At 37.3% G+C, this 27666-nt stretch overlaps 5 protein-coding genes across 7 annotated transcripts; 2 read left to right on the top strand and 3 right to left on the bottom strand.

The window, feature by feature from the left end:
• Positions 1-646: 646 nt before the first annotated feature.
• On the bottom strand, positions 647-4533 carry unga (uracil DNA glycosylase a; the record flags this gene model as incomplete). The annotated part of the gene is made up of 6 exons (XM_079251893.1): positions 4296-4533; positions 4123-4218; positions 2632-2729; positions 1330-1418; positions 1041-1219; positions 647-787 (listed from the first exon to the last, which is right to left on the bottom strand). The coding sequence occupies exons 1-6, from the start codon at positions 4413-4415 to the stop codon at positions 647-649; spliced, it is 723 nt and encodes a 240-aa protein (XP_079108019.1). The 5' UTR covers positions 4416-4533.
• On the top strand, positions 4396-6579 carry alkbh2 (alkB homolog 2, alpha-ketoglutarate dependent dioxygenase). Its single transcript, XM_079251891.1, has 4 exons — positions 4396-4534; positions 5289-5585; positions 5670-5868; positions 5945-6579. Exons 2-4 carry the CDS (start codon positions 5318-5320, stop codon positions 6318-6320), a joined length of 843 nt encoding a protein of 280 aa, XP_079108017.1. The 5' UTR covers positions 4396-4534; positions 5289-5317; the 3' UTR covers positions 6321-6579.
• A 526-nt stretch (positions 6580-7105) lies between these two features.
• usp30 (ubiquitin specific peptidase 30) lies at positions 7106-13951 on the bottom strand. Of its 3 annotated transcripts, none has more exons than XM_079251881.1 (13): positions 13868-13951; positions 11557-11666; positions 11290-11463; positions 11043-11146; positions 10862-10960; positions 10737-10782; positions 10531-10625; positions 10325-10384; positions 10130-10216; positions 9911-9991; positions 9552-9774; positions 9355-9460; positions 7106-8325 (listed from the first exon to the last, which is right to left on the bottom strand). In XM_079251881.1, the coding sequence occupies exons 1-13, from the start codon at positions 13936-13938 to the stop codon at positions 8073-8075; spliced, it is 1509 nt and encodes a 502-aa protein (XP_079108007.1). In that variant the 5' UTR covers positions 13939-13951; the 3' UTR covers positions 7106-8072. The 3 variants fall into 3 exon arrangements, with proteins under 3 accessions (XP_079108007.1, XP_079108008.1, XP_079108009.1); XM_079251882.1 differs by having other exon boundaries at positions 9588-9774; XM_079251883.1 differs by lacking the exon at positions 13868-13951 and adding an exon at positions 13585-13628.
• A 1332-nt stretch (positions 13952-15283) lies between these two features.
• svopa (SV2 related protein a) lies at positions 15284-20175 on the top strand (the record flags this gene model as incomplete). Its single annotated transcript, XM_079251886.1, has 16 exons — positions 15284-15318; positions 16404-16561; positions 16672-16757; positions 16848-16946; positions 17368-17439; positions 17645-17769; positions 17860-17923; positions 18020-18145; positions 18231-18359; positions 18480-18553; positions 18698-18774; positions 18895-18999; positions 19406-19517; positions 19593-19674; positions 19779-19868; positions 19969-20175. The coding sequence occupies 16 exons, from the start codon at positions 15284-15286 to the stop codon at positions 20173-20175; spliced, it is 1641 nt and encodes a 546-aa protein (XP_079108012.1).
• Positions 20176-22487: 2312 nt separating this feature from the next.
• Positions 22488-26698, bottom strand: LOC306764685 (D-amino-acid oxidase-like). The gene is made up of 11 exons (XM_079251888.1): positions 26647-26698; positions 25948-26143; positions 25748-25862; positions 25255-25331; positions 24990-25055; positions 24480-24534; positions 24156-24260; positions 23760-23842; positions 23357-23474; positions 23016-23114; positions 22488-22919 (listed from the first exon to the last, which is right to left on the bottom strand). Exons 2-11 carry the CDS (start codon positions 26139-26141, stop codon positions 22794-22796), a joined length of 1038 nt encoding a protein of 345 aa, XP_079108014.1. The 5' UTR covers positions 26142-26143; positions 26647-26698; the 3' UTR covers positions 22488-22793.
• Positions 26699-27666: the final 968 nt, after the last annotated feature.

Here is a 27666-nt window from a genome sequence, read left to right as displayed (position 1 = left end):
ATTCTAATAGTTATTTGTCTTTTCTTTTTTAACCCAGAAATTAATTTTAAAATGACAAACAGTATTTATCCATGTGCCAAATATCTTTTCTACAGGTTGTGTATTGTTAACTTTTTTTGGGAGAAGATTCATGAGTGGTTATCTTAAAAAAAAATCTGTACCTGGATTCTCAGAACAACAACCAGCCACCCTGAAAATCCCTTTGAAGTGATGCCTCAACTTCTAAATAAAATAAATTAATCTCATCAGGTTTTTAAACTTTTGTCAGACAAGAGAATTTGAACTGATCTCAGATCTGCACCGGAGATCATATAATGTTACAGATGTAAGAGGGAATCCATAGTTTGGACTATTGCACCATATTCACACATTGGAACAATCTCAATAATAATAAAAAAAAAAAAAAACTTTAATGTGCAAACAAAAAAAATAACTTGTGTACAAAACATATTTACAACTTTGAAACCAACTAATGCAGAAGTTATTCTAAAACAGTTTGAAGAAAATGGCAGAGGAAATGCCAAAGTTAAGATTTTAATTAGGGAAAATGAATGTAGACACTAATTCTCAAACAGGAAATAAAGCTTATGGTGGGTTTTAGTCCTCTATTGATCAACACGTGTTGAAAACCTAATAAACTAGGACTTCAAAGTGCTTTCCAGTCTATGGGAGACTTTCTAGATGTCCATAGCAGCTCATTGGCTTTTGAGAAATGCTTACACCCAAAAAATCCTCGATGAGCAGAGAGGGGAGAAGGATGAACAGCCTGTAGGACATGGTGGCGTTTCTGTAAATCAGACAGTGGGAAACATTCTTTGAAAAGAAATATACATTTAACTTATTTAGCAAACACTTTAATCCAACACATCTGAGAAAACCCAATGTGGACCATATGTTAACCAGTTTACCAAAAGATACTTTGTCTTATAGACTGGGAAGGGTGGGGTTTAAAGATGCCGAATTGACCTCTGAAGATACAGCAGCCACCACGTTACAAACCACAACAGCAAAACCGCTGAATGTTGACCAGATAGACCCACCCTGTCTATGGCAGCTCCTTTCTTCTGAGCATATGATCCCCACAGCATGAAGACAAGACCCTCCAGGTTGTTGCTGAGCCACTGCACTACTGAATCTGTGAATTTCTCCCAACCTTTGTCTTTGTGAGAGTTGGCCTGGTGTGCTCGGACAGTTAACACAGCATTGAGTAAAAGCACACCTGGTGAGAGAGATTAAAATCAGGACAAAAGCTTTGTTGAAGATAGATAGCTTTTGAAGCACTGCTGAGTTTGATAATTCAACAAACTGAATCTTTCAAACAGCAAATACCCTGCTTGGCCCATCCAGTCAGATCTCCATGACCAGGATGCTGAAAACCTTCAATATCTGAGGCCAGTTCTTTGTACATGTTCTCCAAACTGGAAATGAAAAGAATCAAAGAGGAAAGGTTAAAATCAAGGGTAGGACTTTTAACACAATAATTACACTTAATCAATTACATGCAGCATCAAGCTTCAAGCTAACCCTCACCTCTAAACAACAATAAATACGTTTTTCTATCCCACTTGCTGTACAACAAATTGCCCTCATGGGATAATAAAGATTGTTGAACCTTGAAGCTGCAGACAGAGGAGGAGATGTTCACCTGAGCTCTGTGACCAGACTGAAGTTTAATCTGATTGATCCCGCCTTGGTTTACTGTCAGATATTAATGCTTATTAATAAAAAGTCTCGGCAAAAATGTTGAAAAAGTTAGAAGCACTATAACATCTTGTAGAGATGTTAGTCAAACTACCTGAAATTACACTTTAAAGCTGGGGTAGGTAATGTTGGGTAGTTGGCAAGATTTAAAAGTAACACCCTGTCTTGGCTCCTCCCCTTCTTGGTTTTGCACCTTGCGTGATCAAAGGCTTTTATATTTTTAGCCTTTTCTACCAACGATTTTCTCTCTCGTTTGTTTAGCGGGAGGAGGCAAATAAATCGAGCCAGGTCAGTGAAATCCTTCCTGCATTTTCGCAGCCATGTTTGTCTTCCTTACATGCTATTTATAGACAGGGTGTGGTTATCAGGTATGTGCTGCGGGAAGGGGGGGAGGAGGAGAGCCAGGAGACAAAATATGAGAAATGAACAACTGGTCCAAATTTTTTGATTGGTTTGATTAAGTTTTTACAGATTTACAGTAAACTTAGGGGTCTAACTATATTTCTTATTGTTCATGATTACAAAATGTACAGACTACTATCAGGACGAGGAACCACTTCACCCAGAGTAAAAAAATAAAATGTCCGAGCAAGATTACCTACCCCAGCTTTAACTTTAGGTCAGTTTAGTTCTGGCCAGGGAAATTTTCCTTTTTTCCCAGTTTTACAGGTACATCCCAGAAAATTAGATTATGAAAAAGTTCAAAATTTCACAAATCTTATACAAATGTTTTGTTTAATTTGATTTTTTTTTTTTTAAATCAAGTCCTCAAGTTAGTTAAAAGACTAACTTGATAGCACCTGAGCTCATTTTGTCTGCAGCATTCAAATCTCCAATTTGATGTTTCTCTGATGTTTTATCATGAAGAGACTGTTGATCGACTTGCATGCTGACTATTATGTGCTCAATTTACAAAGCAAAAAGAGACACCTGGGTGGAGGAGTAACTGGTCTTTTAACACTGAAGCACAATCCATGGGCTTGACCTGGGCCATGATATGGATCTTGTCCCAGAATCACCACCTTGACCTGTAATTGGAAACCCATATTGTGACAATTAGCAATGCTTCCAAAAGAAACGATAAAAATCTAACATTTTAACAGCTTTCACAGATGTATGCCCTTTAAAATGATGAGCGTCAAAACATGTTCACTCTGATCGGACAATCTTCATCACATTGTTATGTTTGTAATCACTGCGACTGTGGTCGCGACTACTGCTTAGAATGGGTGCACACTGGCTACTAAAACATTAAGAATGGTTTAGAAACGTTGCTACTGCTTGAAGAATGGTGATGTTGGTTGTGCATGTATTTTTTATATAACATACATACATACATACACATACATAAATATAAAAAGGTACTTGAAACTGTGCCCGCAACCAGTCCGTCAGCCTGAATCATTCAACTCCAAATTGGCTGTGAACGTTGTGAACTTAGTAGCATGTTTTATTAACTACTCTGAAAGTGGTAGCAGTCAGTGTGGAACAGTTCTGACAATCAACGTGAACACTAGCAAAGTGGACATGAAAAAGAACAGCGGCCATGGCCAGTCTGGTAGTGGTTGCGACAAGTCGGTAAATGGCTCCGAGATGAATCCTCCAACTTCAAAGTGCATACTGAATGTGGTAGCATGATGTATAAACCATTCTGAAAGATGCAGCAACATATATCTATTGTTTTCTAAGTACCCTTTTACTAACTATTTTGAAACATTCAGCCAACATTCAGAGTGGTTGCAAACACCCCAACCATGGCTGCAACCATTTTTAAAACCACAGCCACTTTAAAATCTCATTGCTGCTGTCTTTCAGAGATGTCTACCATTGGATTCCAGTAACTTATTCCACTGATAACCATTTATGCCACCAGTATAACATGTAGAGTCTCTTTTATGCTGATATTACTCGTGTACATCACAACGTCGTTACATTCAATCCTAAATCCCTGCTCAGCATGTTTAGTAGGGGTGGGGAAATCGAATCGAAAAATAAAAAATTAGGATTTTTTTGCTTCACAATTTTAAAATCAATTTTTTGTTAAAAAGAAAATCGATTTTTAAAAAAATATATTAAAAATAACCCATTACAATTTTTTTTAAATCTTTATTATTTTTATTGATCTTTTACTTGTTTTCTTGGGCATTATAGCATCAGAATGATGATCTCGCTACTGTGTTGTTTTTCCCAATTGAAATCAAGAAAAATGACAAGCAAAAAAAAAAGTTTTATACATTGTTTTTGTTTTTAATCTACAAAATTTAGCAATAATCAAAGAATTGTGAGAATCGCAATTTAAATCGAATCGGCACCCAAAAAAATCAGAATCGAACCGGGACAAAAGCATATCGTCACAGACCTAATATTTAGTGTAGAAACATCTGATGATACAGGGCAAAGGCTCGGCGAGTTGAAACTTACATCACGGATGCCACACATCTGTGTCCAGGTGAAAACTTGTTCAGCAGGTGGGTACACAGTGTGGCGCTTCCTCTCTTCAGAGATAACATTCATCAGCTGATGGAGAGAAATTAAATCATTACAATGCAATACTACACTGACAGCGTGTGCAGTGTTGTGCGTCGTCCTCTCACGTCTTTAAAATAAGGTTTTCCAAACTCAGCCGACAACTCCTTCCTCCAGCTCTCTCCGAGCCCCGGCGGGGTGTGAGCGGCAGTGAGTCTCTGCAGCGCTGCTCGCTTGTTGCGGGCCATCCTCTCCAGCTGCTCGGGGGATAAGGGAGCAGAAGACGGGCCGCGAGGCTCTGGCTCCCCCGCAGCGACCTTCTGCTTCTTCTGAATTATTTTAATGTATTGAGAGAAACACAAAACGGGTAAGAAAGAAACTGCTTGGAGTGAAGGTGGTCTTGAAACATGTCGACGAAGCGGTGCTAACATTCTCGTGTTATGCTAGCAATAAACGAGCAACAACTTTAACAATCCGGAACACCGCGGTGGTCTTGAACGCAGCTCGGTGCACGCTACACCAGTCGCGCGAAATTCTGCTAAACTTTCTAATACTACTCAATGCAAAATAACTTTTAACCTTAGCGTTAAGTTTCCCACATTAAGGTAAATTATTTAGAATAATTGACTCTCACCGGCTCTTTGGCATCATCTTCGGTCTCATTTAACTCCTTAGAGACCCGCTTTTTCGCGACTGGCGAAAAAAATGAGTTAATAGTTTTCTGCCCAATCATTCTGCTTAAAAGCACTTATGTCGAGAGCTGAGCTGTCGTAGTCTAGCTGAGTCTGATAAATACTTGGAAAGCTAAGACGGCACTGGAATCCAGAAAAACACCTCTTATCGTTGGACGGTGCTTAAATATTTCGCGCCTGAATAAGATGACGTAAATGTTATGTTAATTAGGTGAGCTGTGTTCAAAAAACCACCGGACTGACTGGTCCTGCCATGATAGTGCAATGGCTGTCACGTAACTCCTTAATAGTTAAAAATCTGTTTTTACTAGATTTTTTTTTTTTAAATGTGTGTTATATTCCCTTTGTTGAAATGAATTAATGGCCTTCTATTTGATTCACAAGTCCGAGTCACTTTTAAAGCCAAAGTGCCTATTCTGTCTTATCCAGGTGAGGTAAATCTTGAGCAGATTAATGCAATGGAAAGATTTCTGCATGGAGGACCGAAGAAACGACTGTCCACCAACAATACCCTACGAAGAAGTCCAAGGAAGAATATGAAACTTGAAATGGATGGGAAGATAAATGCTGAAGACGAGGATGTATCATTAGGAGAGTTCTTGGATCCTGTTCCTTGGCAAAAAATCGAGGCAGAGGGACTGGACTGTGATTATGCTTTATTATTCTCAAAAGAGGAAGCAGATGCCTTATTCAAACAGTTGGAGGAGGAGGTGGTGTACTCAACAGGTGCAGAAAAATTAACCATTGTTTTGTGGAGTTATGGCCTGAAGTTGCAGTGTAGTTGAATGATTGGTTCTGTTTTTCCTCCAGGAGAAGAAGCAAAGGTCCAAGTGTTTGGAAAAGTATACAATATACCAAGAAAGCAGGCAACCTATGGAGATGCAGGTCTAACATACACTTACTCTGGGGTAAAACGTTCAGCGTGCACATGGACTCCAACCCTGGAATACATTCGAGATGCAGTCACGAAAGTGACAGCCCAGACATACAACTTTGTCTTAATCAACAGGTGATAATTTAGGCCACGACTACAGAATGTAAATCTTATAGCCAGAAATGCTGAAAGTGTTAAGTCTCTCCACCAGGTACAGAGATGGGCAGGATCACATGGGAGAGCATCGTGATGATGAGAAGGAGCTGGACCCCTCTTCTCCTATCGCCTCAGTCTCTTTGGGAGCAGCACGAGACTTCATCTTCAGGCACAGAGATGCTCGAGGAAAGCAAAGCAGCCAGCAGATTGAGCCTGTAAAGCTGGAGCTCGCGCATGGAAGTCTGCTTCTTATGAATCCTCCGACCAACACCTTCTGGTACCACAGCCTCCCTGTTCGGAAGAAAGTTCTCATGCCACGTATAAACCTCACCTTTAGACGCATCCTACTGGACAGCAAGAAAGTTAAAAAAAAAGCCAAGAGGAGGCGTTTATTATTGACCGGACTCCTGATAAAAAGGGCCCTTGTGTGATGTGTACTCAGTAACATCAATAAATCACCAAATATGAATATGTATATAAGAGTAAAGATTTAATTGGCCTATGGAGAATTGTCAATTTACTTTCTTAGTTATTCAAGTTAAGTCAGGGATTAAGATACACATATCCGATTATCCAAGCTGATGATTGTCATCTAGTTCAAACCAACCCTTTAAGTAATGTCAATACATTTGCATCTTTCATAGCTGCTTGCAAGGTTACTAAGAAAGTTATAATCAATAAATTCTATATCAAACTACAAGTGGCCTTTTTGCTCCTTTTTCATTCTGGAGGGATCAGATTTAGATGATTTTCCAGATATTCTCACATTGTTTTATCAATACAGAGGGCTCCTCAGCACCAGTCTGTTTTTCCTCACTGATCAAATCCCCTTACCGAACAAAAAATCAGCATTAAACTCCACTACTAAAGCTTTCAATACCATCATTTGTAGATTTTGAGTGACTGTGTGAAAAGATGTTTATTTCATACGCGGTGAAATTCTATTTACTTATATTACATGCAGCTTGATGGATGCAGCATTTTTCTAAGACGCTTCAGACGGTGATGATTGATCTTAACTTATTCTCAAAAACTTCATTTTTAATATTCTAATTATTGTCTTTCTTTAATAAATAAACAAGTATTTTATTGTTTTTAATGCCTTAAAATGATCACCTCCAAAGACTGCACACAAAAACATACAATCTCACATGAAAATACAGTAGTGCAAATTGCAAACAGACTAATTTCTCTTTTTGATTTTGTTTGGTAGTAAATGGCAGTAATCAGTGCTCTGAATTAAAGAAAAAAAAACAGAAATGTGCAGCATTGAGCTTTGTTAATAATTACCAGTAAACTTATGAAAACAGACGTTAAGCCAAACGGCTGTGATGAGTCATATTTTAGGAAGGGATCCCACTGAATGCTCACATCAGTGCTCGGACTTTCTGTTAAAAATCTTGAGCGTAAAAGACAACATGGCACTTGGACCTTGATTTTGCAGCTTTGCTGATCACAACAGCTTAAGAAAACAGCAAAATGTCAGCTGAAACATTATTTTTCATTATAGTTTACATACATGTCTGGGAATGATTAGGCATACTGGGTACAACAGAGCGCCAGTCAAAGAAATTTCCCCCTGTCTGACATTTCATAATGAGTAACTTCTACATAAAATCTGTGTGAAGTCTGAATCAGCTAATTTTGTATTTGAACTTTACAAGAAAATGACAAAGTAACAGGCAAACCATTTAAACTAAAAAATAATACAGTATTATAACAGTGCCACAGAGCTGAGTCAACACCTCTAACTTTCCCCATAAAAATAACGTTATAAGCTTCTCATATGAACATTATTGTGAGGCTGGTACCTTAGTGCACTCTGTATAGTTAAATGTTCCTGTTTCTTTGTTTCACAGACGTTATTGTTTCATGAAGCCGTCATAGAAATTATCACATGGGTCTTAAAAAGTACATGATTCATGATATTCACGTGAATCCTGCAGGTCCATTATCTTTGGGATTAAGAGCAGTCTACTACAATCTGAGCAGCAAGAAATGTCCACAACACATTGTACTATCACATGACACTGAGATCCACGATGTAAAACTATTCATAACGCTAACATGGCTTTCCTCGCTGGTCTCATTGTCACATAGCAACCAGATAGTAACTGTGTTGTTACTCCCACACTGAAGGTGTAAGGATGACTGGAAAGGCAGAAATCAGTCAGACTGCAAGGTCACTCCTCTGAGCTTGGGCTGAGGCCGGGCCTTCGAACTCTCTCGTAGAAGAGCATGTAAGCGTTACAAGACAGCACTTCGTGCAGGCTGGCTTTGCGTACCGAGTCGTCTGACACCCAGAGCCACTGCGAGTTGAAGTGTGAGGAGGTGTGAAGCGAGGAAGGGCTGCGGCGGTATGTGACAAAATGTCCTGAGTGCATGTCACCGTGATGAACCAGCACGGCCATAAGCTGGAAAAGGTACTCTGCAGAACTGCGAGAAAAGATGCAGATTAGAAGACAAAAATAGCTGATTGATCAGTTACCAATTGGGCCTATCATGAAACCATCTGCATGTTTTTATGGTTTTTATTTTACAGAAAAAAAATACTCAAGACAGCCAGTGTCTTCATGTTGATCAATATGTTTTAACACTGGAACGGTTTTAGTCTCCTCCACTCTGCTTTTATTTCAGCTAGCAAACTGCCATCTTTTGTCCACTCAGTGTGTAAAACTGATGCATCACCGCTTTCGTCTAACATACTTAAAGTATCCGCAAACTGATGGGACCAAATGCTGAGTTCTGAAGGAAAAACAGCTCATTTTTTTTCCATTCTTCACTGATAAATTATTTTAACACCTAAACAATTTTAAGTCTCCTTTTCACACATTCTTTTGTTTGATTATTCTCCAAATGTAAACCTGTTTTGACATTTATTTTTGGGGAGTGGGATAAATTATCCATTGGAAAGCTTGAATGATGATTATTTTTTTAAGTGACTTCTGCCACAGGTTGTTTTCATACCGGTTTCTGTTTACCATAATTAGCTGTGAGATGTTTGACCTTGCGATGTTTTCTAAACATCCTGTAACTTTTCCAGTTTTTTGTTGTGTCTGTCCCAACATCTCTAAACAAGCTGGTGGCATTAAATTTTAACTGGGTTTCAACACTGCATCCAACTGGTCTGTGAACCATTGTCAATTAAAAACAGTTCTCAAATAACTTCGTAAATCCTAAACTTATGTTTCTATTGTATACAATATCCCAACTTTGAAGAACCAAGTCTGCATGTCACAAATCTGGATGCTGAGTGTTTTCCATGCAATGAATTACTATAAAGCTACTATTAGACAAACATCAGCTTTTGGATTATGTGATATTCATTTTTAGCATTTCAAGAGAATAAATAACAGAAAGTCTGACTTAAAGGCAGAGGCAGCACAACAACACGTTAGCACAACACATCTTGTCATGTGTGAGCTTTTGTATTGTTGGACCACAAACTGCTGATGCTGAGTTTACCTGTAGTCATATGTGAGACTGAATTGTGGATTCAGACCAGGAGATTGAAGAAATACAGAGCAGCTTCCATTGGAAAAAGGTTTGTTGTTGTTGTGATACTCTGCATCTGAAAAAGAAAACCCAACAAGTGTAAGATGACTAAAAAGCAGGTAAGCATAAAGCAGACAGATTTCACACACTGAGCAAATCCAACACACCAGTTCCATTAGCTGTGGGCCTTTCTGTGGAATCACCTATATTTTCTGCCTTTCTGGCTTTGGGAACACATCTAATCCGCTGACTCCTTTGTGCGGAGGTGTTGTGTTTGTAGCGGTCCATGGATAGATACTCTGAGAACTGCACATGCTCTTGTCGTTTGATCGGGGTTCCTTCACTTGACCATGTTAGTCTTTGTAGATGAATACAGAGGCACTGGGGGAGCTAACAGAAACATTAGAAAATGTTACGTCTTTGACCACATTAAACATTAATCTTAACAGCCCATTTTTTTCTACATAGCAATAAAAATCTCAAAGTGAAAATAATAAGCCAACAGTGTCGTGATGAAAATAGTTACCTTTCCAAGTTTTAGCTGTTTAACAAAAGTTGTCCTCTGGCTTTCTAAGACTTGCCCGTTTATTGTCGTGTTTTGTTGAAACTGGTTGAAATAATAAAAAGGGAGATAGAAAAAACAAAGTTAGTAGACTGAAAGGCTGTAAAAGAAACAAGCAAAAATGGCCTCCATTAAAAATAAGCACTGCATTATGATAGGTTGCTGGTATTTCAGTAAATGTACCTTGGTGCAGTTTTCACACTCTACTTCTTTGATGGTTTCTGATGAAATAAAATGTTGCAGGCACTGATCTAAGGAGATAGGCCGACCCTGACAAGAAACAAGGATTCAATAAAAGGGAAAAAAAGATTCACTAACTTTAAGCAATATAATAGTACTTAAAAAATAAGATTTCATGTTCATTATTTGCTTGCTTACCCACTGAGGTAAAGGAATGGATAAGGACAGGCTTTCAAATGAGTCATAGCGCACTGGACTCTGTAGGGAAGAAAAACAAAAACACACACAGCAGAGATATTAACAACTTTTTTTTTTTTTTAAAAACAAAATAACATAATTAAATATCAATTGGTTGCCAATAGATTCCTACCCTAAACGTTAGATTTGACGCGCAAAAAACTTACTTGTATTTCACAGTGCTTGCATGACATGTTGCTTGTTAAACGTCCATGAAAAGGATGCTGAAATTTCCAAAGACCTGGTATTGGATGAAGAGGAGCTGTCCAACAGAAAATTAAAAAAATAAACACGTTATCATTCATTAGAAAAAAGAATATATTTTATTTTGGTTTTCTCACTTGGCTCTTGTGTGTGTTTCTTATCTATTTACCTCGACTTATGCAGGCCATAGCTTTCTCATCTTGAACTGGGAGACTCTGGTAATAAAACAACCACAAACACAGAATAAGTGGGAGTGTGTGTCTGACACTTAAGCAGTTCCAGTCACTTGCTTACCTCAAGGGACTGCATGTCAAACAAATGGGAGACTTTGGGTTGACGATCTCGCTCCTCTTCCAGAGATGATGTGAGGACATGAAAAAGTTCATGTGCATCCTTAGTGTGAAGAAACCAACGCAGTTTTTAATAAAGCACCACACCATACGTTGCACACCAGTACGTAACATTACTGACTAACCTGTTCTTCAAATGAGCTAATGTGCCAGCGGTACAGTCTAAGAACATCCAGAAGGCATCCAGCATCAAGAACATCTTCCTCCCCAGGTTCATCACTGGACAGAGCTGTCAAAGGACAAAGTGTGTTGGGTTTTTTTTTTATTTATTTGTTTGTTCAAAAAGAAAAAAAAAGAAACCATTCATGAACATATGTTCCTTCTATCTGTCATAAATTTTCTTGACATGTATGACAGATTTGGTTTAAACACCTTTGAGAAGCTGCAACAATGTGGTGGACAGCTGGTTGTCTTTGCATGACTGGATCGTAGGCAGACCTGAAAACTTCTCCAGCCATCTGATAAAGGATGGACATGCTGCTAAGCCCTGAAGCAGAGAGTTTAAGAAGCAGGTGTTTCCCAAATTTAGCAGACCAGGAACCATACCTGCAAAAAAACCCATACATCATGATACATTACTGCACGGTAGCTTGTGTCTTACATATTAGCTGTACAAGACACCGTTACACATGTTCTTACCTCTCTTCCTCTTCTTTCTCTCTGTAATTGGGCCCCACAAAACGTATACTCCAGCTGCTATCGCTGCTGCTACACCTCCTATTACACCCCAGTTTTTTATCATCTTGTTTCTGAAAAAAGATGACAAATGATGCTGATGTAAAACCGAGAATATGAAAAGAGTAATGAAAGTGGTGAAAACAAGAGAGGATGGAAGAGAGGAAGGGTAAATATTTGCATTGGCTGGTCTGGTCTACCTTATATTAAACACAGGTCTCTTGTCACTATAATTAGGAACAAGATTATATTTATTCTAACGATGACACAAAGTGCAAGGGCCAACACAGAGAGACAAACAACCACTGACACTCACACTCGGTGTGTTTAGAATTATGTTGGATGATTTAATAAGAGCAAAATGAAAAATCAAAAACTGAAATAAAAGTTTTGGGAATCCTGCATTTTGTTAACACAAATACGATTGCATTTTAGGATCAGGCACCCAGTTAAGCCCCTTATGTTTTCTTCTTTTGAGTTCTTGTGTTGTTTCTTGTGCCACTGGCTGCAACACAAGCCCAGGATATAACTGATCCACTTCTGTGTTTAACACTTGTAGAGTTGTTCTTAATTACAATCAGTTCTACAACCATCCATTTTCTTAACTGCTTGATTCAATCATAAGGTGAGAGGTAGGGTACTCCCTGGACAGGTTACCAGTCCATCACAGCAATTCTATAACTTCTTTCTCCAAATATACCTTTACTTGCAATGCTCAAAAAGTCTTATTATGCTTTAGTTTACATGACTTCTCTCTGCAACGCTTAGCTTGTTTATTTAAAGATGTGGGACATCAAATGTTGAGTCAGAGATGGAGGCTTTCTTCTGAGGACTCTGTCATGAAGGTCACATTTGTGCAGGTGTGACTGAACAACTGAACCATGAAGTACGGCTGAGACCGTGGATAAATTTTCCTTAACGTCTATTAGAATCAAATATGGTCTTTTGTAGCAACCTAGCAAACAACGTCCTAAACTGTTCCAGTTTTGTGTCATTCTTTCATTTAATCCTGGGGTCTCTAAAAATCCCTCACTATCATGTAATACAATTAAAAAACATGAAAGGGTCTACACACTGAATCAATATTTCTTTACAACTGCATTGAATTTACAACTGGGAGGATTTACTTTCTGTGTCAGAAAGTGTCATAGTTAGTAAAGTCTGTATTTGCTTATTTAGTAAAATCAGTCTGCATAGTATAGAAGCCTGTTTCCACCACTTGATATAATTTTTTTTTTTAATTACCACAAATCTCATAATTGGAAATTATTGTCAATAATGACATTAAAAGTAATTTAAAGTTTAAGTGATTTGAAGTTTAATGTCCTCTTAAACTTCAGCCAGTAAAGCAAGGGTTTCATCATTAGTTAAGCCACATTTGAAATCCTTTTCTTAGTGTTCACAAACTATTAAGAAGTGAAAAAGGCACAATATTTATCAGCTGAATAAAACTATTCTAACACTGTTTCTGTCTTATCCCCAAATACAAAGATATGCAATTTGTATCCTTTCTGTCACATAATTATGCTTTTTTTAAATCTTAAAAAAAAAAAAACCACAACTTTTTATTTTATAATAATGACTATTCATTTCATAGTTATGACTTTGCATCTCATAATTCTGAGATTCTTTATGAGTTTTCCTAATGGAAATGGGCTTTGAAAAAGATTATATATATATATATATATATATATATATATATATATATATATATATATATATATATATATATATATATATATATATACATACATACATACATACATACATACATACACACACACACACATATACATAAGACAGAACTCGATCACATCAGTCTTATTTGGATACACTCTTGTCTGGCCTTAATCGGGAAAGCAACTTGAAGTGCTGTAAGGGATCCTATGCTGTTGTAACAGTACTTACAATTAGTTTATCGGAAAACTGTAAATAAAAAATATAAAAACAAAACCACGAGACTAGCTAGCTTTAGCGTTAAGGCTAACTTACCGACAACACCGAGGTCAGACTGCCCTCCAAGCTTTTTTAAGACGTCGTATTTGGAAAACATCCGCGCTTCTACATTTAAATAAATGTAAAGTATCTAAAAATGTCACCACATGTGTCTGCTATCAAGATTTTAATTATTAAACAAAACTGCGTGTTCGCTGTGCCTCTGCGCATGTTACTGTTTGACTTCAATCTCTGGCGGCGGCCTCGTGACCCACAATTCCCACTGTCCTACTTTTACTGAACATAAGCGGCCCTTGTTTGTCAGATGGAGAGGTTTTACCTGATTACGGGTCCTGTGCCAAGAAACTCCCCAACAAGCTTATCGGAGCTCTCTGGTCGGCACCACAACATCCTGATGTCTCTGAGGAACTCGTGTCATGAGGGTTGTGTTTCGGTACGGTTCTACGGAAGTGAACCCTAACGCGTTACTCCAATAACACTCCGACCATCAGAGGTTTTTCTGCGTACATTTTTGTTTGTTTATTTTGAAGTAAATATTACAACGTTTAAAATGTGATTAAAAAAGGTTAAATGTCAAAATTATTTTACATCATGGTCTTAAAGAGTGCTTTGTGCATTTCATAAACACTTACTCTGGAAATATTTAAAAACTTTGTGTTTTTATTTTTTATTTTATATTTATTTTCCCTATTAGAACATCTCAATATAAATACAAACTCTCCACAGCCTCATTGCTTTAAATAATCGAAATTAGTTCATTTCAGTTTCACCCGTAGACAAATATTAAAATAGTTTTTGAGCATTAGATTTAAAATTACATATTTTGCCTCTCTTTTTTTCAGTTGTATGCTTTTTTTTATGTATGGCACCTTAAGGATGTAATATGTCCTAAATATTTGTGGCCTAATTTAGACATAATTCAGATAATTCAGAAAATAACCCAGGAGGGTTTTTTGTGGTGGTGGTTGTTGTTGTTGTTGTTGTTGTTTGTGTGTGTGTGTGTGTGTGTGTGTGTGTGTGTGTGTGTGTGTGTGTGTGTGTGTGTGTGTGTGTGTGTGTGTGTGTTTTCAACATGTTAGGAGCTGCCTTAGTATTTCAACAAACAATAAAAATGTAAATATTTACATTTTTAAATTTCAACTTTAGATAATAACAGATTACAAGAAAGTAATAATTAGGAATATGTAATTAGTGCACAAACATAAGTGGTTTTAATTATTTTGGCTGAAAAAAATTTGTAATAAACATTTAATACTAATGGTTAAATAATGCATGTCTTTTGTAATTGAGAAATAATAAGGGCTTATTTTCATTTAAAGTTACTTTGACATTGAAAAATTAATATCGTGATAAACTGCATTTCATGTGTAAAGTCTTCCATGTTGGCGTTATTAAGAAGAGCACCATCAGAAATCAGAAGACCTGGAAGTTTTCTCATAAACCTCAGCTCGTGTATTACCAGAACAAGTCTTCCAGGCACCAGACCGTCTCTTTCAGACCAATGATAAGTCATGTGCTCCCCGGTAATCAGCAGTGATGCTGTTGCAGATCCGTCTCAGCTCATCCACTCTCCCTCTCTGCGCGTGTCGCGCTGTGCCTCGCGCAGGGCGGACTCTCATTGGCTGTCTGCGGACAACCAGAAGCGAGTCGCTCTCCTCGGTGCTGAAATCGCTGCTCGTCACGATAATGTAAACGGAGATGAGGCCAAACGGAACGTCAGCTAATAAACGCCAAAATGGACGATGATCTGTTCCAACTGAGGCAACTTCCGTGAGTAGACTACAGCCTGCATAACGTCGCTTTTTGTTGTTTTTATTCATCCATTATCGACCGTGACAGCGTGTTGGTCCGCAGCACCGCCCTCTCACCGTTTCGTGCTCGCTTGATTAGCTCGCCGGATCACAGATAGCTTGACATTCCTCAGAAACAGCTTTCACTTGACATTGTCCATTGGGTTATATCACCAAGCTGCGCTGCTAAATTCAAGAAAGATAAACATATGAAAGCATCTCTGAAGTCCTCTAGCAGTGCAGTTTGTTTACAACCACATCCTTTTCCCATCACTTATTCACTGCTGTGATTCTTAAGCTGATTAAGTTTTCTGTCTTAACTTGTTATTCTGTTAGCTGTCATGACTCAGGTCATTGAATGATTTATTTAAATCTTCCTGCACATGTATTAATTAAGCTTAAGACAAGCCCATAAGGGATATCTCTTAAAGCCACAGAGTCAAAAGCTATATTAAATGATAGCACAAGAATTTGTAACTTTTTAGATACTTTTATGGAGATTTCAACCTCTTATGAATAAGTCTTAGAAAAGAAAGATTTGAATTATGGATCATGTAACAGATGCAGCAACATATCGCAAGATATTTTTGCACATTTTACCACCTGTAACACTGCTACTTTACACTGCATGGAGGTTATTTCAAGAAATGACTGTGATTAAGACATCACCGGAACAATACTCATTCTCTGTGAGTGTTAAATCCTGAACAAACTAATAATTATCTACATGTAGAAGGAGATTATAGGCTCTTTTCCATCTGTAGAAAACATGGCTGCACATTATATAACCTTATCAGACACTAGTACACAGTGATGGTAAAGTGCTCTGACTTGATGCATCCATGACCATACCACCAATTCACAAAATTATGGCCAGAAAGATCTCCTATCACCTAGGCAACAGTAATTAATTCTAATTTGTCTTCAGCTTTGCCCTGGCTTTAATTCACTTGAAACTTCTCTTACCTATTAGACTGAAGAAGAAAATTAAGAATTCAGAAAATTTAATCATCCTTCATTTAATTTCATATAAATGTTTCTTTTTTTTTTTTCTTTTTTTTGTAGCGTTGTCCGTTTCCGTCGCACAGGGGAGAGTACGCGCTCTGAGGAAGATGTTGTGAACAGAGAACAGGATGTCAGGATAGCAGATCATACTGATATGGAGTCTGTGGCCCTTGCAGAAGGAGCCCCAGTACCTCGAGAGTTTGCCAATCCAACAGATGGTACAGTCTGACAGCTCAACTTCTCCCCTCTTTGTTCTGTACTTTCTTGTTTGGTTCAACAAATGTTTCATGCATCTGACTAAAAACTGCCATCTTTGTCATTCCCTCAGACACGTTCATGGTAGAAGATGCTGTAGAGGCTATAGGCTTTGGGACATTCCAGTGGAAACTCTCGATCCTCACTGGTCTGTCCTGGGTAAGAACTTCTCAAACATAAAACAAGCTCAGTACAAGGTTTTGTTTCAATTCCTCGTGGATTTCTTAGCATAACTTGGTTTTCTCTCAGATGGCTGATGCCATGGAGATGATGATCCTCAGCATCTTAGCACCACAACTGCACTGTGAATGGAGATTGCCAAGCCTTGAGGTGGCACTGCTGACATCGGTAATGTCTCTGTAATGTCTCTAAAGTACTCTTTCTTGCAGTTCCTTTTGACTGTCCTAATACTTATTGAGGAACAGTAGATGGGATTGCTTTGAAAAAAGTGCTTTCAAAAGACAGTTGTTACAATAGTGGAAATTAGAGACCCCAGCTGCTTCTAATGTGTCATGTTTCACTATTCTTAAAGGACTTTTTATTAAATATATTTGATTATAATAAAACAATACAAAAATAATCAAATCAAAGAACCAATTGTACTACTAAGATTCATGTCTTTTAAGATCATTTCATATTTTTGTCTCCTTCTGAGACAAAATGCTGCTGGCAGTTTGACAACATTCAATACACATCAGCATGCTAAGTACAAGTCTACACAGGTGCATGTTTGCAACATGACCAGTCCAGTTCATTTCTCCTTTTACAGGCGGTTTTCATTGGAATGATGATCAGCTCTTCTCTTTGGGGAAACATATCTGACAAATATGGCAGAAAGACCGTGAGTATGACTTAGCCTGATGTTTGATGCAGAAATAATTCATATGCATGTCTTTGTCTCAGACACTATTAGGTTCAGAGTTTATACAATAAAGGATTTAATCAATTATCAAACATTGGAAGTGGATCAATCATGAATCAGGTGATGTAGTATCTAAAATCATACAATCAAGTCACCATTCAGCTTTGTTCTTTTGCACACACAGGGTTTGAAGATGAGTGTGTTGTGGACTATGTTCTATGGCCTCATGAGTGCATTTGCTCCCATCTATGGGTGGATTCTCGTTCTTCGTGCACTAGTGGGATTTGGCATTGGAGGGGCACCACAGTCGTAAGTAGTCTTCATTCATCTTTCAAAGAACAGCAGCTCTGAATTGATTGTTTGAAAAGACTCTGACACCAGAGTTTTCTTCACTAAAAGGGTGACCCTGTATGCTGAATTTCTGCCCATGAGATCCAGAGCCACGTGCATCTTGTTGATTGAGGTATAGGTTACCACGTCATTCCTTGTTGATTTATACCTTTGTGACAGCAAATGCCATTTTGTTCTTTCACTTTGTGTTTTTCTCTTGGATTTACAGATATTTTGGGCTCTGGGAACTGTGTTTGAGGTCCTCTTAGCAATCCTGGTGATGCCCACTCTGGGCTGGCGCTGGTTGCTCGGCCTCTCTACCATTCCTCTCTTCCTTTTTGCCATTCTGTGTTTTGTAAGTATGATAGTCGTGAGTGGTTGTACAGCACTGCACAGTTATTAAATCATATGTTTACTTTTTTTGGATGATATTATCACAGTGGCTACCGGAGAGTGCTAGATATGATGTGCTGACAGGGAACCAGGAGAAAGCTCTCGCCACTCTGAAGCGCATCGCCACAGAGAACGGAGCCCCCATGCCTCTGGGGAAACTAATTGCTGCCAGACAGGTACAGCACAGTCTGTTTATGCAGGGAACACATGCCCTGAATGTAATGTAGACATTATTCATATTGTGCTTTCAGTAATGATTATGTATGTTTTTGGCTTTTCTTTTATATATGTATTAGGAGGATCGTGGAAAGATTCAAGACTTATTTTCATCCCATTTCCGCTGCACCACAGTTCTTCTGTGGTTTATTTGGTAAATGAGTAAATGATATACCAAGTTTTTTCTTTCTTACGGTCCCAAGTCTCGTGATTTCATTGTGAATACATATCTTAGTCCATGCATATATTTAAATCCTCTTAATGTGTTTTGGCATGATTTGCATCTCTGTCAGCGCAGGTTTGCAAACGCCTTTGCTTACTATGGACTAGTGCTGCTCACCACAGAATTGTTTCAGGAGGGAGGTGCTTGTGGAAGTGAGTCATATGATGATCCTTAAATACCCCAGGACAATTCTAGTTTTGTGATGAAATGATCACAAAAGCATGACAGACAAGCTAAGCAGCTCCTCTGTAATGTTTGATGTCTCCCTCTAGTGCCCAAAGGTAACAAAGAGGAGCTCCGCTGCAGCTTGGAGTGTAAATATCTGAATTCTGATGACTACAAAGACCTCCTGTGGACCACATTATCTGAATTCCCAGGTACACAAAACAATTTCTTTTGGAATATTAAAAAATAAATCTACTCAAGCAATTCTAGTTATTATGTAAAGCTATTTATTACAACAGTAATTTCTAATGTAATGTTCTTAATATTTTCATTTTGAAAATGCTGTTAATACAAAGTGTTCTTCAGCATTGACAACATTTTTACTTTTAACTACATCATTCTTTACTCAAGATACAGATTCAGCATGAATAATTATTGCTGGACCTTTTAAATGTGTTTGCCAAGGACATTTCTGTATATACATTCAGTAACACGTTCATGGTCATTTATCATAACTAAAATGAAAAAAAATATAGTTGTTCATCCTGTAATTTTAGCAAGATGTCTTAAGATGTCTTTTCTGCTTTTTTATCATTGACAATATTGGTGTGCTTACAGGGCTGCTGGTGACACTGTGGGCTATTGATCGACTGGGAAGGAGGAAGACCATGGCGTTGTGTTTTCTAGTCTTCTCTCTGTGCATCATTCCACTTTACGGTTGTGTTGGAAGGTAATCTTGCCCATAGCAAACCTTTAAAACATTTTGGTAATTGATCATTTACTGACTCTGGTTCATCCCTATCAGAGCTTCCATGACAGTACTGATATTCATCGCCAGAGCTTTTATTGCTGGAGGGTTCCAGGCTGCCTATGTTTACACTCCAGAAGTAAGATAACTTTAGATTGAATAGTGTAAAACCGTTATCACTGTAGTTCATAGCAAAGAGAAACAAAACCAGAAGAGGTACGCCTCTTTTTCTATTTTCTAAAGGTGTATCCAACAGCGACCAGGGCTTTGGGTCTGGGAACAAGCAGTGGAATGGCTAGAGTTGGTGCCCTCATCACACCTTTTGTAGCACAGGTAATATCATACTATCATAATATCTTATCATAACAATGCAATTCAAAATTAAATGAGTTAATATAATATATTTTCTTTCTCTGTGGGATTTACAATGCAGGTGATGTTGGAATCCTCTGTGTACCTGGCTCTCTCAGTGTACTGCTGCTGCTGCTTATTTGCTGCCATCGCCTCCTGTGCACTGCCAATTGAGACCACAGGCCGGGGTCTGCAGGAGTCCAGCCACCGTGAATGGGGGCAAGAGATGATAGGCCACAACTCAGGTGGAATCCCACATTCTAACTCTGGTTCTGGCTCGCAGGGCTGAGGACACATTGGAGTACAACTGAGAGGCAACAGCAGTAACGAGAAGAGTCGAGAAAGCTGAACCAGTTCTCTGGTCCTCTTCTATGTTTCTTCTGTTTAGACAGTGCAGTGACGTGAGAAAGCTAGGCAACACAATCTTTTTACAACATGTCACTCTTAGTCTTTAAACACCATTGCTGTCACAATGTTACCACTGTATAACTGCACACAGGGGGATTAGAAAGACCAAATGACCTGTATGAATGCAAGAGTGAATCGTGGATAAACTGAAGTATTCTAGGAAGTGTGAACAAGATAACATTTAGCTTCAGAAGAACTACCTTCCTTTCAGAGCCTTAAAACTACCTATTCAGCTTATGACAGTGGTAAACACTATGGACCCAATGAGAAAAGCTGCTTCTATTAGTATTATGAGAATAGATCATGCATATAGGAAACAGGATTATTTTGCACACACAAATTGCCTGCTGAATTGCACAAAGTATGCTTTTTAAAATAAAAAAAGGCATTGTTGGAGTAAAAGATGACTCTTCAAATCAAGCGAGCATTCAAATAAAACAAAGACTGGCAATTATTTTCATTTTAGAGGTCTGGGTGAAAGGATGTACTGTTCAGTTAGGGGCAGACATTTGTACATACAGTAGACATCCTCATTAAATTGCATGTTTTTTGTTTGTTCTTTTACTTGTGTTAGTATTATTCCTCATTTGAACAAGAAGGTTGTTTCATTCCAGCTAAAGAGCTGAATAAAATCCTGGTTTCCTCTGGTAATACTGAGATCTTAATCATTACTTTGTTGTATTGGTGATTAAGAAGTTGGCAGATTTACTAAAACTGTCAGGTCAGCAAGTTCAGTAAAATTCTTAAAGTGCCCTTCTGATGAACTCCTCCTTAAAATGTGCAAGACTGAAATTAATGACCTGAATTTACAGTACCACTCAAATGTTTGGATATACATACTATTCAAAGTTCATAGGTAAGTGTGTCCAAACATTTGACTGGTACTTTATGTCATCCAGTTTTACAAGATGTATGCTTTATGTAAGTTAAAGTATAAAATGTAAAAATGAATCTGTTAGTATTAAAACTCTGACAATGAAAATGTGACTTCTCTGAAGCACAGTAGTCCCTGTTAGTATCAGCACACATTTTACTGCCACAGCTGATATAGGAAATTAGGCGTATTACATGTGAAGCTTTAACTAGAAGCTTCTTTCATCATAGATTCATCTTCTTTATGTGATTTGTAAAATTCAAAACCTACCTTCAGCACTGAAAGTGAGGCCATCCTGATTCATTTTTCATGAACCATTTCATTCTGGCTGTACATGGGCAGGCCAGGATGAGAAACAGGCACTTTGATGCTGATATTTGAGCTTCAAATTACATTACAGCTATTTCATAGTTCCCTTTGAGCTGAAAACTGGGCCAAATTCAAACATTTACATTGATTATAATGAATGACATCCTAAAGGAAAGGATAATAAGACCCAGGTTCAAAATTATTGAAATGTTCCTGTAGATTCAGCAGGAAATGGCTCATACAGACTTACTTTCATGTGCATATTTTAAGATTTAACATAAGACCCCACACCTAACTGTTTAAGGTTGTGGTCCTCCATCTTAAGGGGTCCAGTCTACTTTGTCTGGTCAGTTTCACTGGTCTGATCAGACTCTGCCCACTTTCCTTCATCAGATTTGTTTTTATTTGTATTAAAAAGACAAAGCAATTTATCTTTCAGGTCTGATGGATGCTGGTCTTATTCATTAGTGATCACATTCAAACATCCAAATTAGATTTAGGAGGCTTAAAGGTATTCAGTCTTTTAGCTACAAACTGTTAGGAAACACAATCAGATTTTTCCCGTGGCCATCCAAAGCTGACTAAATCTGAACAGTAAGCTTTAAGAATTAAAAAAAGATGTTATTAATTAACCATGTTGCATCTTTTGCTCTGCTGCGCTTTCATGCACTCAAACAGGACTTTCAACAGGATGTTGTAATCTGTCTGCAAGTAATGTATCATTCCCTATTTTTTTGTTGTCTTTGCTTTTTTTTTTGTATCCAGGGTGACATGCAGACAGACTTTGGCCAATCTCAGAGAAAAATAAGAAAAGATTAACAAGTACGGGTCCTTCAAGCTGACTATTATCTGCCCGTGTTTGAGATTTAGTGCTGCATTAAGTGTCTGTGTTCACAGATTCTTGTCAGTGCACTGGATGTAAATGTGTATGATACCATAGTAAATAGTCTTTCCAAAACAAACAGTGAATTTATGTTGTTATTTATCAAATACACATAATTTCATCAGGATCCTTGTATTTATACCACATTTACTAAGACATGTACATTCAGAAGCACTTTCTTTTTTTAAATTGCCCCAATCAGGCACACATTCATTCAATTGTGCTGTTATTTAATAACATACAAATACATCAGACGTGTCTTGCCTTATGCTTTACAATTTGTTTTTACAATTATTTCTCAAACATGATATAGGTATAACATTGGGTGTCTGATAAGTGACCATTGTTGAAGCTATTACTATTGCCATGAAAACTGCATGTGATAACTCTTTTTAGAGAAGGAGCATACTAGTCACCACTACTGGAAGCAAATCTACAAATGAGCTTTAGGACGTTTGCCTTTTTGTTCCACAATCTGGCCAAACAGCTTTGCCGCTTCCTTGGCGCAGCCTCTGTGAATGGTAAGTCCAAAACCTCCATGGCCATAGTTGTGTATCACCTGCGTAAGCGCCACAGTATTTTAGAAGTTAAATGAAAACATATGCACGTTTTAAAAGATGCAGTGCTAAGTTAATAGTGGCAAATTTAAATTTACCTCTATCGGAGACGCACCGGCCCATATGGTCTCCCGCTCCAGGCGGACTTTGCTTCGAACAGGCCTGAGACCAGTCCAGTCCTCTACTATCTTAGCATGCTGTGGGGAGACACAAACATAAGAAGTTTGCCAAAGAAATTAGCAAAATGTTACCAAAAAAATGAAAATTCTGTGAGATTTTTTTAAACAGATTTCACAAAATTGTTCCCTGCTGTAGAAGGAGTATTTCTACATTTCACCTGCAAAATGTTATACAGTTAAACTCAACAGAAGGCTCATTATAAATATTTAACCAAAGTTTACACAGAACAGCTTTTTATAGCCTTCCGATAGCAATTCACCTTGAGACTTGGTTCAAGCTGACAAGCTTTTTCCCAGATCTGCTGATGGTCAGAGGAGTTGTTCTTTTCACTCCAGTTTCCCAACTGGAAAACCCCTCCAACTGTCACAAGACGGCTCCTGCAAACACATACATTTCTGGCTTCACTGTATAACAATCCCAAAACAGTCCACGTCAACATGGTGACTGAACAACACAGCAAACATGGAAACTACTGCTCAAAGTTACAGACAATGGATTAACCAATCTAGCACCGAGGGGAAATAATGAAAAAACAGGACTCCACAGCGACGTTCATGATGTGGTGCATGCTGAAAGTGGAACAACTGCAACGAACCAACAGCCACCAACATCAACACTGGAAAAGTAATGGTTGTGTGGTTGTGCAGCATCATCATCTTTACCCAGGAATGATATATGGTGAATTGTAGACTCCGGTTTTAAAGTTGTGAGTTATAATCCAATGCTTCAGCCATGGGGCATCCACCTTAAACACAGAGAGACACGCAGGTGTCAACATGGTCCCTTTACAGTTACTTGATCTATTTATCTATCTACTGTTCATTTATCTAATTAATTCATACACATTGGATTGGGGACAGGCAAGTTTAGTACTAGAGAGCCACAGTTCAGTTTGCAGAATTTAGATTTTTTCCTGCTCTATCAAACCTGATTTATTAAATGGATCCAACTGCTTATTGTGTTCTGCTCAGTGGGTCATTCATTTGAATCAGGAGTGTTGAAACAGAAAAACATCAACTCTCGAGGCCAGAACTTGCCTACCCCTGCATTACTCTCACCTTTACTATCTGGCCACGGCCTGGTTTCAGGTCCGGGTCTGGCTGCAGGTCTCCTGATCGCATCCCAGTGCAGTTTATGATCACGTCTGCCCCAGCATCTGACAGCTAACGATAGTCAGGAACAGTAAGAGATATCAATATGACAGACAACTTTTAATCAACTTTTTTTTTTTTTGTTAAAGTAAAGAAAATGTGACAAAATTTACTTATTGCTGTTATGAATTTTGTTATTACCAAACAAAAATGTTATTTTTGTTCGGTAATAAAATTACCGAACAAAAACCTTAATAAACATTTAGTTATAATAGAGAATGACACACTGACCTCTTTAAATGATGCTATTTTTCTATTATAAAATTTCACACCCCTTTTTTGCAACCTGCAAAAAAGAGATGAACATTTGGGAAAGATGAGTTGGCCAGTAATCTAAATATAGAGATTTTATAATCTGTCATTTATAAGAATATTCTCTATTCACAGGATACTGTGTAGACACCAAAAATCATGGAAATGTGTTTATTGATAATACTTCCAAAAAAAAAATACCCCAAAGTTTGTGATGAAGCATATAACTTTAAAAAACCATCTAAATTTACAGTCAAATAAACATTTAAACAACAATTTAGTGGAATCCAGACAATCATGTTGAAGTGACTGAGTATTTATGTCCCAAAAAAGTGTATATTCCTCAGCATTAAGCGTGTACTTGTAGAAAAGTTACTCATTCTATGTAGATGATGAAAACCAACAAACATGTAGCCCCAAAGTGCTTCACAGTTTTAACCAAAAAAAACTAAGAAAAAACAAAACAAATCAAACTAACAACAAACTCACCAGTCCATCAGCCATGGTAGGTATGATTTACCTTCTACCATGAGAGCTGTGTTGAACCATCCAAAACTGGAAAAAGGAACAGATATTTTAGACTGTAAAAACCAGTTAATCACTAAAATCTTCTCTTTGATGATCAATACTTACTAACAGAAGATAATAGACTTATTCTAAACACCAATAATGTACAGGGAGTATGTTCACTTTTATGTTCGTTTTCGGACTATGTTTGCTGGATTTTAATGTTTGGTTTCAAGGCTGGACTCACTTGAACCCTGGAAACATTTGCAGCTCTTTTTCTGTGAGGTGCCTAAAGCCGAGGACAATGTCCTTAAATGAGGGGTCCTGCAACAGAAACAAAACAATTACCTATGATCAGACCACAACAACAAATTTATCTTAGCTGTGGTAGAATTTGGTCTGGATTTACAATACAATTTAACTGTGTGTGTGTTAACCCAACCCTTGGTGAGGCCTCTCTATTGATGTTTCCCAACCACTGCCGGCACCATCCTTTGTGCGGCTGAACAAAGCTCCACTTCAGAGTGGCTGAAAACCAGTGGACTTTGTCTATGGTGGATAATGCACTCGTATATAATAATTATGAATGATCTTTTTGGAGATTACACTCTAGCTAAATACAGACCTTTTTCACTGCAAGAGACCTTTGTTCTTCATTGTAAAAAGCTAAAAAAAAAAAGTTATCTTTATCTAAATGGTTATATTTATAGTATAATTTAAAAGATCAAAGCCATTCTCACTGGAACTGGTTCAGTGCAGAGGTTGTACCCAGACTGGAGGAAAATGCCCATTTTTGCTGACTCTGGTGAGTTGAGCCACCCCAGCAAGTAGTCAAATGTCTCCTGATTCCATTTTCTGAAGGTGAGAGTACATGCAGTTAATATGTTGGTTAGTTTCTATAAATAAAGAAAAAAGAGAGAGTAATAAAGACTGGACTCACGTTTCCTGGACGTTGCCCTTATCATAGAGGTATGGCTGCCAGAAGCCAGCAGCTCCATCACTGGTGGTTAGAGGAGTGAAACAGTCTGCATACACTTCAATGGTGAGTGGACTGACTTTTGAGTGATACTGCTCATATATGCTCTGAGCTGTTGAGAGACCGATGACTCCAGCTCCAATCACTGCCACCCGCATGTCTGCACCAACAGATACACAGTGGCTTACTCACTGAGAGGGAATCTTGTCTGTATCCACATTCACATTATGGAGATAATTGTATTAAACATTGGGCAGCTAATATTCTGTTTAATTATTTCTGTCTCTTAGCATGTACTACATTAAATTATATATATATATATATATATATATATATATATATATATATATATATATATATATATATATTGTTATAAATAAATAAAAAATAAATAAAGTTTATCATGTTGGCAATCAAAATAAACATCTCGAACCATAATCAATCCATTTAGCAAAGCTACTAGATCAATCACTACAACTGCATAACTTGTAAAACCTGTGCCATGCTAAAAACAGTAATGCTGCTCATTATGTAACTCTGGGAAACTTTATGAAAGGTGAATTTTTAAAACCAGATCAATAAGTTACATATAATTAATGATTTATTGCACAAATTACAATAATGACAACCTAGTCTAAGAGTTTCGGAAAAGTTTTGTCTTACCTCAGTCAATAATTTTGCCACTACAGCTGCTACAACTCACAATCTCTCGCTGTTCTCCTGTCACATGTCCGATGGGCGGAGTCTGCACCCAATCAGCATGCGCGCCACGTTCAGGGCTCGTCGTTTAAACCACAATCAACGCAGCAACTGCGAAATATCTCTGACTTTTTCATTCAGAGAAGTGTTTCTAGTACTTACGAAATATTATAACATACAGTAAGACTACAACAATCAAATCAATTCAGGTAATGCAGTGAGAGCTGTGTGTCCACACTCGATACACACACTATAATAGCTTCTCTGTTGACTATCAAGTTGTATAGGAGGCTACTTCCACACCAGCCAGACAAGTAGGTATTACTACAACGTACAAAATACAACTGATCTAATATGATTTATATGTTAGATGTGCACAGCAACTACTCATCTTTCAATTACGTTTTATATATATATATATATATATATATATATATATATATATATATATATATATATATATATATATATATATATATATATATAATTATTATTATAATATTTTTTTTTCAACCTGTTCCCATATTAAAGGCTTTTTAATAATCACATAGTGGCACATTCATTAACAAAATAGATTATTTAAGCATTGCATATTGATGTATTATTAGCGTATACAGTGTTAATAAGACAAAACTTTTATATATATATATATATATATATATATATATATATATATATATATATATATATATATATATATATATATATATATATACATATATATATATATATATATATATATATATATATATATATATATATATATATATATATATATATAAAATAAAAAAATCGCTATTTACTTATTATATATTATATTATATATATTATATTTTATCTTTGTCATTCTTTTAAATCTATCTATACTTCCTTGTCACATCAAAACATTTGAATTTTTATACAAAACATTCAGAATTGCATAGCTTAAAGAGAGAAAAATAATGTATTCCTACTTAATGGCCAACGGTTTTTTTTTTTTTTTTT

Source organism: Telmatherina bonti, assembly GCF_933228915.1.
Source record: "Telmatherina bonti genome assembly, chromosome: 13".
In the NCBI taxonomy this organism is placed as follows: Eukaryota; Metazoa; Chordata; class Actinopteri; order Atheriniformes; family Telmatherinidae; genus Telmatherina; species Telmatherina bonti.
This window is presented reverse-complemented; position numbering and strand designations above follow the sequence as displayed.